Source organism: Grampus griseus (genome assembly GCF_964374135.1).
Source record: "Grampus griseus genome assembly, chromosome: X".
Classification (NCBI taxonomy): Eukaryota; Metazoa; Chordata; class Mammalia; order Artiodactyla; family Delphinidae; genus Grampus; species Grampus griseus.
The window spans coordinates 88,770,763-88,789,256 of NC_138999.1; the positions used below are offsets into that span (position 1 = coordinate 88,770,763).

Here is an 18,494-nt window from a genome sequence, read left to right on the forward strand (position 1 = left end):
TGATCCTACAAATATCCACACCCTAATCCCTGGAACCTATGAACATGTTTTGTTACATGGCAAAATGGACTTTGCTGATTTGATTAAGGGTTTGGACCTTGAGATGAAGAGATTGTCCTGGATTATCCATGTGAGCCCAATCTAATCCTTAAATGCAGAGAACATTTCCAATCTAGGTCAGAGAGATGAGATACAAGGAGGAGGAGAAATTCAAAATGTAATAAGCACTTTACCAGCCATTGCTGGCTTTGAAGATGGAGAAAGAGGGTCATGACCCAAAATACGTGGGTGACTTCTGGAAGCTGGGAATGACCTTTAGCTGACAGTCAGTAAGAAAACAGGGATCTCAGTCCTACAACCACAAGGAACTAAATTCTGCCAACAGTCTTTGTGAGAAAAGAAACAGATGTTCCCCTAGAGCCTCCAGAAAGGAATACAGCTCTGCTGACATCTTGATTTTTGGCAGGTGAGACTTATGACCTAGATAATCATAAGATAATATATTTGTATTGTTTAAAGCTCTAAGTTTGTGGTAATTTCTTATGACAGTAATTGAAAACTAATACATTTTTGTATTAGTTTGTATAGTTTTGAAAACTAATACAAAACTAAGAAATACATTCCAACTCATTTTGCAATGTCAACATTACTCTGATACCAAAGCAGAGAAATATAGTACAAATAAAGAAAACTAAAACCAATATCCCACATATTACCAGATTAAATTTTTCAATACATAGAAAGAACAATCTACTGCAACCAAGTGGGGTTTATCCTGAGAATGAAAGGCTAATTCAATATTTGAAAATCAAGCAATGCAATCCATCACATTAAGAACCCAAAGAAGAAAAAACACATGAGCATAGCCATAGATGCAAAGAAGTCTTTTGACAAAATGCGATATCTATTAATGATGAAAACTCTTAGCAAACTATGAATAGAAGTCAACGTCCACAACCTGATAAAAGGCTTCTACAAAAAACCTTCAGCTAACATATTAAATGGTGAAGGACCGAATATTTTCTCTCAAAACTGGGAACAAGGCAAGAATATCGACTCTCAGCACTCTTATTCAACATCATAATGGAAGTCTTATCTGGTGCAACAAGGCAAGAAAAAGAAATAAAAGACATACAAATTGTAAAGTAAAGAAAATTTTCCATATTTGTGGATGACATTATTGTCTATGAACAAAGTTCCAAGAAACATATATTGGAAAAGAAGAAATGAAACCAAAATAACTAGACACGCATAACTAAAAAAAATGGACTTCAAAACATACCTCACAACTTATAGAAAAATTAACTCAAAGTATAATATACTTAAATGTTAAATTTTCATTGAAATATATCTAAATGTGTTAAATATACATGTACAACACAATGTAAATCATAAAATGTAAATGTAAAGCATAAGAATCTGGAAGAAAATATAGGAGAATATCTGTGTGATCTTGGTTTTGGCAATGAGTTTTCAGGTATGACACCAAAAGAAAATATTTACAAGTATGACACCCATAAAAGAAAAAAAAATGATAAATTGGACATTATCAAAATGAAAACTTTTGCTCTGTGAAAGACACTGTTAAGAGAGTGAAAAGGCAAATCATGCTGGGAGAAAATATTTGCAGATTGCACATCTTATAAAATACTTATATCTTGAATATTTAAAGAACTCTTAAAACTCAGCAAAGGAAAACAAAAAATTCAATTAAAACATTGTCAAAATATCAAAATATGCTGTGTATCATTATTCACCAGAGAAATGAAAAGGAAAACCACAAGATAGTACTACACACTCTTTAGAATGGTTAAAATTTTTAAATATTGACAAAAATATCGTGACCATACTAAGTATTGCTGAGAATGAGGAGAAATTAGAACTCCAATACTCTACTGATAGAAATGTAAAATGGTGAAACCTCCTTGGAAAAACAGTTTGGCAGTTTCTTAAAAATGAAACTTACAATTTCCATACAACATAGCCATTCCATTCCTAGGTATTTACCCAAGAAAATTAAAACATATGTCTACACGAAAATTTGTACGTGCATATTCATATCAGCTTTATTTGTAATAGCCAAAAATTGGAACGTACCTAAATGTCCATTAACAGATGAATGGATAAGCATTCACCGTACCATGTAATACCACTCACCAATAGAAAGGAATATGCTATTATTTCATGTAAAATCGTTATGTTTAAAGAATGAAGCCAGACAAAAATAAAAGAGCATGTGCTCTATGATTCATTTTATATTTAAAAATACTATAAAATGAAAACTATAGTGACAAAAAACAGCTCAGAGGTTGAGTGGGGTTGGGGTGTAAGGAGGGAGAGATTACACATGGGATGAAAGAGATTTGGGGAGATGATGGAAGTGTTTGCTATTTTGATTATGATCATGGTTTCATAGGCCTAAATATATGTAAAACAGATCAAATTGAATACTTTAGGTACTTCTAAAACTTTAATTGTACATTTAAAAAAAATTGAAGTATAGATGATTCACAATGTTGTGCAATTGTACCTTAATAAAGCTAAAATAATTACTCACTTGTAGGTACTAACTGAAAAGGCTGAGAGTGATAACCTGTCTTGTTGTTTATTCTCATGATATTTGATTTACTTGTTTTTGCTTTTTTCATTGTAAGTTCATTTTTTTCCTTGCTGGTCTCTTTAAATACTCCCTCAGTGATATTTCCATTTTCTGTAATTTGAAGAAAACAGCATATGCTGCTGAAAGGTTGACCCTCCTCAGAGATCTCCCCGTTTTCTCCTTATTTACTAGACTTCTATCCCAATCCTTGCTTGAAAATCTGTAAAAACATACATATTTTCCTCAAGATACTAAAAATTTACCAACATGAAAGTATAAACAACTGATAGGGATGAATGTATTAGTTCCTTTTGTTGTTCCTGGTTGACTCACTTTTCTTTTGTTTTCATAAGAGATTCATTTTATTTCCTTGCAGGCTTCTTTAGGACACTCCCACTGACATCTCTCCATCATTACCTTAAAAAGTCAGATTGTACTGTTCACCAAGATCAGGAAAAACTGACTCTCCTATGGGATATATAAATTAATGGAAGCATTCACGTGATACTCAGTTCTCCTTCAATCACCTTCTGACTCGGCTCCCTGACTTTTACTTTTTTCCGGAAAGTTCTGGCCTCATTCCACCCTTACAGAAACATCCAGGAAAGGGCACTTCCTTCAGTTCGACTTTAAGCAATCATGTTTTGATCATGGTCCCTGAACTTTACTGCTTCTAGAAAATTCTGTACTCATCCCCTACCATAAGAGGAACTCCCAGGAGAGGGATGTTAATTTCTCTTTCCACAATCACATTGTGACCTTATTCCTTGAACTTTATCACTTCCAGAAAGTTCTGACTGCATCATCCCGCTCCCTCAGAAACACCAATGGGAGGGGATTTCAGTTCTTCAAAAAACCATACTCTGAACCAAAATATTGACCCTTACTTCTTCCAGAAAGTCTGTTCTCATCCCCCACCATCCCCAAAAACCCTGGTGAGGCTGCCTTGCTTTCCTTCCACCAGTCAAGTTCTGATCTCATTCCCATATTTTAAAAAAATTGAGGCTGCTTTGGGAAATCTAGGATTGGGGTAGAAGGCACAGTATTGATTTTCTGAGGGACCAAAAAGCCATTTACGAACATCACTCCATCAGCTAGCCTTTATGAAGTGCCTATGAGTTCACCTGTGCATTTTTTTTTATCAGACTCTTCCTTCCTCTAGACAGAAAATGAAAGATCATTCCAGCCCCAAAATATTAACGGTCAGAGTCCTCCTTAAATATGTTTCTCAATTGAACGTGCAGGGACTCTGATGACTAAAGTGTGAACATCAAATAAACAGTGATTTTGTATAAGTTGTGTAAGTTTGTCCATACACACCACTGGCAATAAGTACACACTGCAAAAATTTCCAAGTCATGTCTTGTGAAGGTACTGTGGTGAGGAGACAATCACCCTGAACTGGAAACTGTGGTCCCAGCTCTACTACTCACTGGCTGTGTGACCTTGGAAAAATCACTTTCCTACCAGTTTCCTCATCTGTGAAATGAAGTTTGGACTGATAAAATGACTTCGTTTTTTTACCCTGTGACCTAGTTAGAAATACATCTTATAAGGTGACAATATTTCTTACATGTAAAACTAAAACAAGTTTCTCAAAATGATAATTCTTAACACTACTCATGGGTGATGAACTCTGATGTTTTTTGGTTTATTCTTTTTAAAAAATTGCTTGTGACCCACAAAACTGATTTCAAGAGTTGTAATAGGTGGCAATTCTCACTTTGAAGTACACTGGATTGAAGAAACTTTAAGATTTCTTTCTGCTCTATTCTAAAAATTAAAATGTCTACACTTTTCCAAAGTGTCTACATTGGAAACACTAAAAAGCAAAATATAGAACAACAGCCTCAGTCTTGCTGAGTTTGATCTTCCTCAGCTTGTTATCAGTTACAAAAGTCAAATATTCTCCACCTCCAGATGACAAAGTCCTATAGAAAATGTCCCAGATCAGACCCCCCCCCACCAAGATGCACAGCAGAGGGTAACCTTGGTACTTAGCATCTCTGAACTCCAGTACCCTCATCTGCCACTGTCCCTACCACTCTTATAATCAGTCTATTTTAGGGTCTTGTACTTTTTTAACATTTTTGCCCATTGAATTCAGGAAGTATTCATCCTGTTATTCCACGTACTTTGTTTACACTTAATGACATGAAACACACATACGTTCATGGAATATACATACAATGATACACACATATGTACACAGATATCCAACATACATACAAACAATAGTGGCCTCAGACTTCAGTGTACTCTAGAATTACCTGGAGAGTTTACTAATAAATGGAAATTTTGGAATCCAACTCTGTGGGTCTGGAAGATAGGAGCCAGAGGTCCTACATTCTCAAAAAGCTCCCCCATCGGGCTTCCCTGAGTGGCGCAGTGGTTGAGAGTCCGCCTGCCGATGTAGGGGACACGGGTCTGTGCCCCGGTCCGGGAAGATCCCACATGCTGCGGAGCGGCTGGGCCCATGAGCCATGGCCGCTGAGCCTGCGCATCCAGAGCCTGTGCTCCACAACGGGAGAGGCCACAGCAGTGAAAGGCCTGCGTACCGCAAAAAAAAAAAAAAGCTCCCCCATCAAGGTATTTTTATGCAGATGGTGGACTCACACTCCTTGAAAAACAGTACGACATACATTCTTAAAAGATACTGAATTATGAATATGATCCTTTCTGGTTGAGGACAAGAAAAAATAGTCAAAAGACAATTGAGATTTTGAGTCCAGGGATCTAGGAGAGGAAAGGTAACATTAACAAAAAATAAAGACTTGTGTGTCACAGGAAGATTGCTTTGTAAACTGCTTTATTAATTTCATATTATGAAAAGAATAATTTTCCTATAACTGGATGAAATTGCCCTGCTGACAGAAAGTTTCACAGAGACAAAGCAATATTCAATTAGAAACTGGTAAGTGGAAACACCAAAAGGTTTACAGAAAAAGTAAATCAGAAAAACTACAAGCATGTAGAGCAGAGGCCACATTACTGACCTCAGGGATAATCTTAGGATTCAAGGTATAAGGCAAAACTCATAATGATTGTCAGGTTCAGGAGTTTGGTAGCGCAAATGATGCCTCATTTGCTGCTTCTTAGTCTTTCTCCTGATTTCCATCATCTGCCCTACGTGCTTTTCTACATCATCCCCCACTTCATTGTGATCAATATGCCTGCTGGGTATGGCCCATCGAAAATTAGGGACAAGTCGTCTAATCCGTCCCAGCCTGACATTTCCTCCAGGCTTCTGGCCTCTACCCCCTCCTAAATCGCGTGATTCCTCTCCATTCTGCAAAGGGGCCTGGTCCCCGCCTTCCTTTTCCTGTTGGGTATTTTCCATGTTGAGATTTTTTACTGCTTGTTCCTCTTTGGACGCCATTGCTCCTAGAAGACAAAAGACAAGAGAATGGACTATTTTCTGGGTGGACTGATCAGCACCGAGGACAGAGGCCCTACTAAGCACCTCTCAAGACTTCCAGCCCCGGATGTAAAGGCTCTTCAAATTTTCGTTTTCCCACCTGAGAGGCTCCTTATGCCCTCTAGGGGGCCCCCAGTCCAAGCTCTCCCCCTCCCTCGCCCAAAACCCACCATTTGCCCTGCCTATCCATGCCCACGTCTCTGCAAGCACCAAAATGGAGGATGGGGTAGGGGGCAGTATTTGGGGCTTCTTAGGGCTATCCACACGTTCCCCCCACATCCCAACTGTCCCCCGCACAGACCTGGGCCTATCCTCGCGGTCTCCTGCTCCTCCCGATTCTTGCTGCAAGTGCGCCGCCGCAACACTTCGACTCGCAGACCTGCAGAGAGTAAGGGTGGGGGAAGGGGGGCTGCTGCATCCGGACGCTCGGCCCCTTCTCAGCCCCGCATCTCCCACCCCCGGCCACCCCCACCCAGCGTCCCCCGCTCCCATCCTCAGCCGCCCCCGCGCCGACCACCATTTTCTACCCCGAGAAGAAAGGGGGCGGGGCGGGGGTGTCGGAAAAGCTCGCTGTGTTGCGAGAAGCAGGCAGTCGCCTCAGGGCCGCGCGGCCCGCCCCCAGAGAAGGCCTACCGTTTTCTGTGGCCAAACGCTAGGCCGCAGGGGGCATGGGGGCTGCGGTCTCCGCCCCGGGGCAACCGGATCCCCGGGGAGGGGTCCGCAGGCCGTGTCCGTTCGCCAACGCCACCTCTGGAGACCCCCCTCCGGGTCCCTTACCTGCTCCTCCCGCGCCTCTTATTTTTGGGGGCCGACCCCGGCCCGCACTCCCACAGGGACCGAGAAGGCAGCGAGCAACAGCTTGGTCTACCGTTAGAGCGCGGCGAGCGCCAGTCGGCGCTGGCCGTTCACGTGAGGCCTCCGTCACCGCGGGACGCCACGCCCTTGCCACGCCCTCTCCTGCACTACGGGGTCGCGCCGAGCCGGCCGTGCGCACCCCCCTGCACCCCGTGTCACTTGTCCAAGCACCGGCCTGGGCCCCGAAGCTCTCCTTTTTTTGTGTGTTCCTGGGCCTTTCTCTAACGGCCGTAGAAGGACAGTATCTTCCCAGGGGGCCATTGGCCATTCCCACTGCTCTTCAGGGGACTTGCCTTTGCCCTCCTCTGCTCCCAGGATACACCCCTCCCCCTTCCAGGATTCAGGCGTAACATTTTAGGGGGTGCAAAACCCCTCTGTACTGAAGATAAATCGCACTTTAATGCAATATTCTCAAAAAACAAAATTAATGCAAGAATATCTATGATGAGCAAGGTGCCCCAAACACCCCACCCCCAAACTGTTGTCCTCCTTGTTACCAATGCCCACTGTTTTCTCGTTTTCTCTATACGCAAATGCATGGTGGGGGCAACAGTAAGTGAATCAAGGAGATGGAGTTGTTTCTAATTATTCTTAACACTTTATTGTTTTGTTCCTGTTTTTGATTAAAAATTCCTTCTATTTATAGTTTACATTAACTTTATTTTTTTGTTATGGAAAAATTTCAAACATGCAAAAATAGAATAGTATAATGAAAGGCAATGTACTCGTCACCCAGTGTACACAACAACTGAAAGTGTACTGGAACAACTCATGGCTGATCTTATTTCATCTATATCCTCACCCACTTCCCACCCTTAGAGATTATTTTTGAAGCAAATTCCAGACATAATATCACTTTGTGCATAAGTATTTCAAAGTGCACATCTACAAGGACTCTTTTTTACTGACAATCATAATACCATTATCACACCTAACAATTAATCATCCATTAGTATCATTTAATGTCCAATCCGTGTTCAAATTCCCAATTCTGTTATAGTTTTTTTAACAGTTTGCCTGGACCAGGGTCCAAATAAAACCTGATACCTACTGCTGCTTTCAGGATACTCTCTTTGTCTTTGGTTTTGAGAATTTGACTGTAACGTGTCTTGGTGAGTGTATCCTGCTTTAAATTTGTTGAGCTTCTTGGATGTATTTGTGACTGTCCTTAAATTTTAAAAGTTTTACCCATCATTTCTTCAAATAATCTTTCTTCTTTCTCTCTTTCTCCTTTTTCTTTTTGCTCCTCAGACTGGGTAATTTCAATAGACTTATCTTAAAGTTCCCTGATTCTTTCTGCTGCCTGTCTACATCTGACGTTGAACCTTGCTACTGAATTTTTCATTTCAGCTACTGTACTTTTCAGCTCCAGAATTTCTATTGTTTTTTTTTTTTATAATTTCTTCCTGATATCCCCTGTTTGGCAAAACATCATTCACCTGGTTTATTTTAGTTCTTTTTCTTTACCATTTTGGTCATATTAAAGGCAGTTGATTTAAAGTCTTTTATATATATATATATATATTTATTTATTTATTTATTTATTTATTTTTGGCTGTGTTGGGTCTTCGTTGCTGCGCACAGACTTTCTCTAGTTGGGGCAAGCAGGGGCTACTCTTGATTGAGGTGTGCAGGCTTCTCATTGCGGTGGCTTCTCTTGTGGTGGAGCACGGGCTCTAGGCACTTGGGCCTCAGTAGTTGTGGCATGCAGGGTCAGTAGTTGTGGCTCGTGGGCTCTAGAGCTCAGGCTCAGTAGTTGTGGTGCATGGGCTTAGTTGCTCCGCGTCATGTGGGATCTTCCCGGACCAGGGCTCGAACCCGTGTCTCCTGCACTGGGAGGCAGATTCTTAACCACTGCACCACCAGGGAAGCCCTGATTTACAGTTTTGAGGGACAGTTTCTATTAATTTTTTTCCTGTGAATAAGCTGTACTTTGTTTGTGTGCCTCATAATTTTTTGTTATTGAAACTGGACATTTTGAATATTACTATGTGGTGATTCTGGAAATCATATTCTTCCCTCTCCCCAAGATTTGTTGTTGCTGGCTATTGGTTTGTGGTTGATTGTTTGTTTAGTGATTTTTTTAAAACAATTTTTGTAAAGTCTGTATTCTTTATCATGTGTGTCAATTAAAGTCTGTTGCCTAAGCTTAGTGGTCAGCTGATGTTTTGACAGTTACTTTAAATACCTGGAGTCAATAAAAGTTAAAGAAGAAAAAAGAAGAAACATTCTCCCAGTCTTTGCAAATTGGTCCTTGCTGGGGAACTCATTCAGTCTTAGCCAGGCCATTTACAACTCTGCATTAGTCTTCACTTCCTACTTGCCTGAGCCTGAAGGACAGCCGAGGTGAAAGCTTTGGGTCTCCTCAGGCTTGTAAAGCACATGCCCACCTTTCCCTTTCATGCCATGTTCTCTCCTTTGGCAGCCATCTCATCTATACTTATATCTTCAATTGCTGTCCATCCACATATGATTCCTGCATTTCCCTCTCTAGCTCAGTCTCTGATCTAAATATCTTGCTGCATTCTTAACTTTCCCACTTGGGTGTACAAAGGTACTGAGAAATCAGGATGGCCCATCATGTTCCCTCCAGAAAGGATCCATTACATGTTGCTCATCCCAGTTAATATCACTACCTGTCACACAGATAATCAGGTGAAACATCTGAGAATCACACTAACACCTCCCTCTATACCCCCAACCCCACTCTCAAATCTTTCATGAGTTCATCTGTTTGTTCATTCATGCATATATTCACTCATCTAGTAGAAAGAGGAATATTGCTGGCTCAAGGGAAAATGGGGATAATCACACAATCAGAGTCCTGGAGTAGGTGATCCATTGCTAGGAGAAGGGCTACCATAGGAAGATTTGTCACTGCAGGGAAAGTAGTGAGCATAGGTGCTGAGGCAGGTAAATTGGTATGTTTGGTGCTGGGGGACATATAGACAATCTCTTCTGTGATAGCATTTATTTTTCCAAAAAAGCAAGAAGCCAAAAGAGCAGTTGAGAATGTTGAGGTGTGAGAGAGTGTTGAAGGTTTGTGCACAGAATAGATGTTGTGCCCCAGTGGTCTCAGATATTGAAGAAGTATACTGACTATGGAAATGTGGTAAAATTGCCTGCTAGGCCTGAGTTTTCTTCCCATATCTTACAATAGCTTTCTTTCTGCTTTGTCTCTCCCCACTTTTCCCACCAGGCTCCCACACTGGTTTTTGTCTTTTTCTGGAACAAGTCATACTCACTCCCACATCAGAGTGTGCTGTTCCGTAGGCTAATATCAAAGGTTCTTCACACACACCCTCAACTCATTCTTATCATCCAAGTCTCAGCTGAAAAGTCACGTCCATAGCATGGCCTTCTCTAGTGACAAAGCATGGCACAGCTCCAGGGATCATCATGTATGGTGTAGTCAAAGTAAGTGATGGTCTTTGAAGTTGTCAAACTGGGTGGCCCTGGAAATCCTTGACTGCCTTCTCCATAAATATTATTTTTGATCCCATTTCTCTTTTTTATTTACTTCATGGCATTCTTCACTCACTGAAATTACATTAGTTATTTTTTTATTTTATGTGTATCCAAAAGAGAATGTAAACCCCATAAGGGGAAGGGCCTTTCCTGTCTTAAGGACTCAGTAAACAAGTGCTGCATGTCTCAATTGTTACCTACCAGATACACCAAAACAGAAACATAATTAAAGTTGAATGGCAAAACCAACTGACATTGGAATCAGAGATCACAGTATGCAAAATATTTAAAGAAATCTTGGACATTTGCTATCCAGCAGTTCTCAAACTATAGTGAACATCAGAATCTACCAGAGAAATTGTTCAAAATACAGATTCTTGAACCTCAAACTCCAGGGAAAGGTCTAGGGTAAGGTCTTAAAAGTTGCGATTTTAACAAGAGCCCAGATGATTCTTATAAAAGTGGCCTGTGCTTCATGCTTAGACCAACAAATACCTTTTAAAATGCTGTTTTTCTCATTCTCAGACATAAATTGTAGCAATATTTTCTTAGGTCAGTCTCCCAAGGCAAAAGAAATAAAATCAAAAATAAACAAATGGGACCCAATCAAACATAAACTTTTGCACAGCAAAGGAAACCGTAAACAAAATGAAAAGACAACCTACAGACTGGGAGAAAATATTTGCAAATGATGCAACCAACAAGGGATTAATTTCCAAAATATGCTAACAGCTCATACAACTCAATATCAAAACAAACAGCCCAATCAAAAAATGGGTAGAAGACCTAAATAGACATTTCTCTAAAGAAGACATACAGATGGCCAACAGGCACATGAAAAGATGCTCAATATTGCTAATCATTAGAGAAATGCAAATCAAAACTACAACGAGGTATCACCTCACACTGGTTAGAATGGCCATAATCAAAAAGTCTACAAATAATAAATGCTGGAGAGGGTGTAGAGAAAAGGGAGCCCTCCTACACTGTTGGTAGGAATGTAAATTGGTGCAGCCACTATGGAGAACAGTATGGAGGTTCCTTAAAAAACTAAAAATAGAGTTATCATATGATCCAGCAATCCCACTCTTGGATATATATCCGGAAAAGACGAAAACTCTAATTCAAAAAGATACATGCACCCGAATGTTCATAGCAGCACTATTTACAACAGTCAAGACATGGAAGCAACCTAAATGCCCATCAACAGATGAATGGATAAAGAAGATGTGATATATATGTGTGTGTGTATATATATATATATATATATATATATAAATGGAATATTACTCAACCATAAAACGAATGAAATAATGCCATTTGCAGCAACATGGATGGACCTAGAGATTATCATACTAAGTGAAGTAAGCCAGACAAAGACATATATTGTGTGATATCACTTACATGTGGAATCTAAAAAATAGTACAAATGAACTTATTTACAAAACAGAAACAGACTCATAGACATAGAAGACAAACTTATGGTTACCAAAGGGGAAAGTGGGGGAAGGGATAAATTGGGAGTATAGGATTAAAAGATGCAAACTACCATATATAAAATAGGTAAACAACAAGGATGTACTGTATAGCACAGGAAACTATATTCAATATCTTGTAATAAACTATAATGGAAAAGAATCTGAAAAAGAATTTATATATATGTACATATATAATGGAATCACTTTGCTGTACACCTGAAACTAACACAATATTGTAAATCAACTATACTTCAATTTTAAAAATGGTGTTTTCCTAGGGGAAATTGCTTCTATACCATTAGTCTGTTACCTATTATGCAGAGTTCTATGATATCTTCAGTTTGACTGCTGGTGTAATTACTGGGAAGCACAGTGTTCATCTAGGACCTCAGGTTGCTTTTCCAGATGGGATCTCATTTAACTCTTGGTAAACAAACTATCAGGGTCCACTGCAACCAATTTTTGTTTTTGAGCTTTTCTTTGAGCATTTCTAAGTATTTTTAAGGATTGCTATTTTATGTTTTCTATTCTTTCTTAGAAATCTTCCTAAGAATGAGGAGAATATTATCTCTTATTTTTAAATAGAGATAATAATAATAGAGATGGTGTGTTCATTCTACCTTGCACACACCACGTGGGACAACTGGGCCCTTTTGTAAAATTAACATATGGGATCTTATTGATCTTATTTTTTCTATATCTTGAGACATTTTGCTATTCATCATCCTAAGAATTATTTTATTGTTAGCTAATTATTCCCAGGTATACTAAAAAGACTAAAAAAATTGAGATAATGCAAGAATGATGGACTAGCTTACATTAAGAATGACGCAATACTGAAACAAGTCATATCACATCACCATTTAGTTTTTTACTGCATTGTCCAAAGTATTACACTATCTTTCAAGAAGGTATAAAAGAAGTCAAAAGACTCCATCTTTGCATTTATTTAATCCAGCTTTCACTGAACACAGGTGGGATTTTTTTTCCATTTTCTTCCCATACAGACGGAAATTGAGAGAGGAATTCATTTTATGGTTATTAAATCAGAAGATGTAAGTACAGTGACAGCAATATCAAACTGTGAGTCTTCAAACGACAGTATCTTAGATGAACTTTCTCAAACTCAAAAATCAACCAGTGAATAATGTACTTCTAAGGACCAAAATGATAAATGGTGTTCTCCATCAGTTTGACACTAGTCATACAATATGTTGTGACAAGAACTAGAAATGCCGTGTTTTGCTCAAAGGACATGGGGAAACTTTCTGTCATCTTTATGATATCATATATTTAATATATGTCCAACATTTAATCAGTAAGTTTCTAAGTAGACAAATGCTGAAATCAGGTAATTAGAAGGAAATAGATCATGTATAAGTGGAAAAAAGTCATTGGATTCATCATTCTAATTGGTGTTCATCAATCTAAAAATGAAAATGTTTTGCAACTATGGAGCAAGACAATGGCTGTCTTCCCTTAAATGAAATTATGAGCTGTCAAAGTTTTGAAAAATTTTGTTTTGATGATTTAAGTACAAGATGAACCAGAGTGGTGGTAAGACAGAATTTATTGGGGATGTAAGTGAGATAGAAGTGAAGAATCGGTATCTACAAGATGTATATATTCCAGATTCAGGCATGAGAGTTGATGAGTAAGTTACATTCACAGGATGATGGCTATTTGTGTATACCTATATTCAAAGCCAGGAAAGTGAGGAATAAAATTTGGGTTTGATATGTTTAAATTCTTGTTAAATGTTCTGATTTAATTGTCCTCTGTTATCCCTTTTCTTTTCACTCCTGTAAATTATTCATAAATTGACTTAATACACAAAACATCAAATGAGTATTTTGTATCCAGAAGGTGATGATGATTTTGTCTTGGTATTCTTTTTTTTAATATATTTATTTATTTGGCTGCTCCAGGTTTTAGTTGTGGCATACGGGATCTAGTTCCCTGACGAGGGATCAAACCTGGGCCTCCTGCACTGGGAGCACAGAGTCTTAACCGCTGGACCACCAGAGAAGTCCCTTGTCCTGGTATTCTGAGTGGTAACATTCTTGAGTGGCTAGGAGAACTCAATATTTTTATCTTGTTTAATCAATGCGGCTGGTGGGAGTGACCTCTCCAAAGTGCCTTTATGATGGGAACCCCTGACTCTCATTTCAGTGTTCTACTTAGCCAAGTCAATAACACACTGTGTGCTTCCTTATCAGCTTCTGTGCCTCAAGATCAAAGTTCACAAACTTTTCTGATGCTAAATCTAGAAGTCAAAATAAGACAACTGGAGAGCTTATGAAATAGAGGGGTGGGGGAGATTTTCTTCTCCTATCCTAGACTCGACTGGAGATCCTTCAATTAAATGCAAATGATATAATGACATTCCTTTTTTTAAATTTATTTTTTTTGGCTGTGTTGGGTCTTTGTTTCTGCACACGGGCTTTCTCTAGTTGTGGCGAGCTGGGGCTACTCTTCATTGCGGTGCACAGGTTTCTCATTGCAGTGGCTTCTCTTGTTGCAGAGCACGGGCTCTAGGCGCACGGGCTTCAGTAGTTGTGGCACTCGGGCTCAGCAGTTGTGGCTCACGGGCTCTAGAGCGCAGGCTCAGTAGCTGTGGCAAACGGGCTTAGTTGCTCCGTGACATGTGGGATCTTCCCGGACCAGGGATCGAACCCATGTACGCTGCATTGGCAGGCGGATTCTTAACCACTGCGCCACCAGGGAAGTCCCTATAATAACATTCTTTCTCCAGGACTCCATCAGGCAGCCAATTCTAACATAACAAATTGGCACAGAAACTCACGTGGGCAGGTAATGAATTTGCATGCATATCCCTTTATTGTTACATTTTCAAGTATTCCCTCTAGTAGTCAAGCTTTTCAGTTCATGTCCAGGACACCTCTTTTAAGAAGGGAAGAGTCAAAGTGGGAAGCAAATTGGCATCTCCTGAAGTGCCCCACTAGGTGCCCAACACTGGTGGTTTAAAAATGAGGAAGGCTGAGGGTCAGAGCAGTTAAATATCATTCCCAGGCCCCACAGTTAGTAAAAGGCTGAGGAGATCTTCTCACCAAGGGTTGTCTGAATCTAGTGACCATAGTCTCGCCACTCTCCCACTTGGACTTCTCTTTTAGATGGTAGCCTTGCAAGGATGAGGAATGATTGAGCTTATGCTTTTTTGGGTAGGGGAATCCGTGCTGACTGGTACAGGTTACCAGGGGATTTATCTTCCTCCAGTTGAAGATTTCTGATAGATACACAGGATTAGAGCTCATGTAAGAAGTCTGGAATGAAATGTGAATTGGAGCCTGCGTACCTTGATCCCATTAGGTGCCTAACACATGCATGGTGGCCATGTTCTACTTTACTCTTTCTGAGTCTCATTACTCTCTCTGCAAACTGAAGTTGCTGGACTAGGTAACTGCTAAGGTCCCTTTCTGCTCTGTTTTCATAAGGGCTAAAGATGGCCACTTAATAGTTTTTGGATGCTGCAAAGTGAGTCAGAGTTCCTCATCAACTGCCCCATCCCTCCTTGTCGGCTGCACTTCAGCCATATCAGACTGTCTCCTGGCTGTGTACCCCAAGCACATTGGGTACATTTCCTCTTCCATGCCCTGTGCATAGCCAGGAATGCCCATATATGTATTCCACTTCCTCTCACAATCCTACTCTTCCTGTACGATTTAGCTCAAAGCCCATCTCCTCTGATGATTTTGACTGGCATTGCCTGGCACACAATATTTTCTCAAGAAGGGCATGACAAAAGAATGAGGCCATTAACCAGTGAAGGTTTCATATTCTTAATGCATAAAAAACAATAAATATCAGAAAAGGTGGTTAATTATATCAGTAATTAGGGAAATGGAGGTGAAAACAACAGAAAGCAATATTTCAGAGTCATCAGTTGAGGAAGACTTATTTTAAAATTCTCTAAATACCAAAGTTCTGGTTTGTTTTTGTTTTATTTTTTTGTTAGGAGTATGATGTATAAATTGAGAATTTTCACCCACTGCTGGTGGCAGTTTAAAAAGGTGCAAACATTTGGGGGAACAATTTTATAATTTCAAGTAGAGCTTATTCATGTCCTAAGACTCAGACATTTCATGCTTAGGCACATAACAGCTGGAAACTCATACATACGTACATACATATATTCATAAAACACTATACCATTTAAGGAATAGTGCAAGTATTTCGTAACAATTTTCAAGGCCACATAGCTTGGTAAGAGGCATTACAGGGATTCTAACCCTGATTTTTCTCATTCTACACTAGCACGCTGACTCCCCCGCAGACAGTCAGTCACCTTCTAGGGCTCATGTAAACTTATTCGATGTGAAAACTCTGCTAGAATCTTGCAGTTGTAAAGGACAGGGACACTAAGTAGGCAGTTGTATAGATAAGTTTAGGGCTGAACAGAGAGAGAGAGGTGTGAAATAGGAGTTTGAATACAGGTTGCCAGTGCCTGGCACATAGAGATTGCTCATAAATATGTAGTGAAAGGATGAATGAAATGTCAGTTTTGGAACGATCAGCCTCTGGCAGTGATCATACATCTTTACAACTTTTACCTAATTGTATATGAGATAGAGGCTTGTTTCATACTTCCAGTTTTAGAACCTGCTTTGTAAAAATTATTTTTAAAAATGTTTATACTTTTGACAACGTGAAATATGGACTTTGGGTAATAAAGGGTGTATAGATATAGGTTTATTGATTGTGACAAATGTAGCACTCTGAGGTGGGATATTGACAGTAGGAGGGGAATTGTGTGGGTTTGTGGGAGCAAGGGGTACATGGGAACTCTCTGTACTTTCTGCTCAATTTTTCCTTGAACCTAAAACTGCTCTACAAAATAAAGCCTATTTAAACAAACAAAAATTTTTATTGCTTTGGTTTTCTTTCCTTGCTAAAAAAATATTATATGCTTGGGGAAAATTTAGAAAGTAGAGGTCTTCACCAGCTGGTGAGGAGAACTGGAATTGCAACTTGAACCTCACAGTTGAGGACAACAGATTAGGTGGGGATGAGGGAGCACCAGGGGTTCCCTTAAACCCACTTGATGGACTTTTCTGGATGTGAAATGTGGCACAAGACCCTGTGCTTCCACTGCTATTACCTGTGCAGTCTCTGATCCTGTCTGATAAGTAAAATTTGGGATAATGCTATACGTAGTTTCTAATTTGCTTCCTCCCCAGCCCCTTCACTATTAATTATGGACATATTTTCAGAAAAGTAAATCTCTCTCTACAACAAAAAATTTGCAAATAAATTTAAGACCAAATTCAAACCTCCTGTTTTAAAATGTTATTTTTATTATAATTACTTAAGTAGTAAATCTTGGATGTAAGATAAATTCGAACAACACGGAAGTGTACATAACATCTATATTTCGCCGCAACCCTGGAAATATCCATTGCTGTAATTTGGTGTATGTATAATTTATATATATTGTATGTTATATGAAGAGCTGTATAGAAAGACCTTTTCGTAGGAGAACATCCTCCACACCCAGCCACCTGAAAATACTGAATTCAGTGTTTGTTCACTGTCCTGGCAATGCAGAAGAGTCAGAAAAACTAAAGGCTGAGCATTTCTTATCTTCATCAACTTTTAGACCTTGAACTCTCTATTTTCTTTACAAGGCCTTTCCTTTTCAAAATTAATACGAACTGGCTTATGTTTCTCCTTCCAATGAATAGCTAAACAAATATACCAAAAATCCTTCCCTACAAATCAATATTCCTAAGCCACATCCTCCCCTCTCTCCTCATTTTCATAAACAACAAACTTCTCAAAGCAGGGGGAACTATATTCACTGTCTCCACTTTCTAACCTCCCTGTCATTCCTCAACCCACCCCTGTCTATTGCCTCTCCATTCAGCTGAATCTGCTCTCAACAAGGTCACCAATGGCATCATTGTTGTAAAACCCAAAGGAGTTCCTTTCAGCCCTTATCTATATAAATGAGCCCATGTTTCTGATGAAAACAAGACATGCTCCTTGATTTTGGTTGTTGTTAAAAACAAATCACAGACTTACAGAAAATTTGCTGGTATAAAACAAAGAATCCCCTGCCCCACCCCCTTCCCTGGACCATATGAGAGCAAGTTGCCAACACGATGCCCCATAGCTCCCAAATACTTTAGAGTGTATGTCTTACAGACAAGACCATTCTCCTATATAACCAGAAGACAACCATCAAAATCATGAAATTATCATTAATAAAATGTATCACAAGCTAATCCTCAGACCCTGTTCAAGTTTTGCCAGTTGTCTTAACGATGTCTTTCATAGCAAAAGGATCCAGGACAGAATCTTGTACTGTGGTGTCTCTTTAGTTTTCCACAGTCTAGCAAAGTTCCTCCGTTTTGTCTTGACTTTCATGACCTCGACATTTTTGAAGACTGTGGGCCGGTTATTTCATACCCTTTTCTCCCTCCCTTCCCCTTCCATTGCCTGCTGCCTTGAGACTTTCAGAGCTACAGTTCTAGATCTGACCACCAGGGGGGTATCTATCAACACTGACTACATTTTACAAAGGAAAAGCCATGATTTTCTTTTTTTTCCTACCCTTATTACAGTGACTCACCAAACTGTTTGCTAATTCCTTTCTACTTTCCAGGTCTGTTTTGTGTATGACCTCTCTGGCATGTGACTGATTTGAACCAACACT

General features: G+C 39.5%; 1 protein-coding gene across 1 annotated transcript; it reads right to left on the reverse strand.

Moving 5' to 3' along the window:
- Positions 1 to 5,399: 5,399 nt before the first annotated feature.
- Positions 5,400 to 6,926, reverse strand: BEX4 (brain expressed X-linked 4). The gene is made up of 3 exons (XM_082680862.1): positions 6,795 to 6,926; positions 6,319 to 6,396; positions 5,400 to 5,983 (listed from the first exon to the last, which is right to left on the reverse strand). Exon 3 carries the CDS (start codon positions 5,976 to 5,978, stop codon positions 5,616 to 5,618), a length of 363 nt encoding a protein of 120 aa, XP_082536988.1. The 5' UTR covers positions 5,979 to 5,983; positions 6,319 to 6,396; positions 6,795 to 6,926; the 3' UTR covers positions 5,400 to 5,615.
- Positions 6,927 to 18,494: the final 11,568 nt, after the last annotated feature.

Excerpts from the sequence above, each read along its gene's own strand:
- BEX4 (XM_082680862.1), bottom strand. The coding sequence starts at position 5,978 with ATGGCGTCCAAAGAGGAACAAGCAGTAAAAAATCTCAACATGGAAAAT.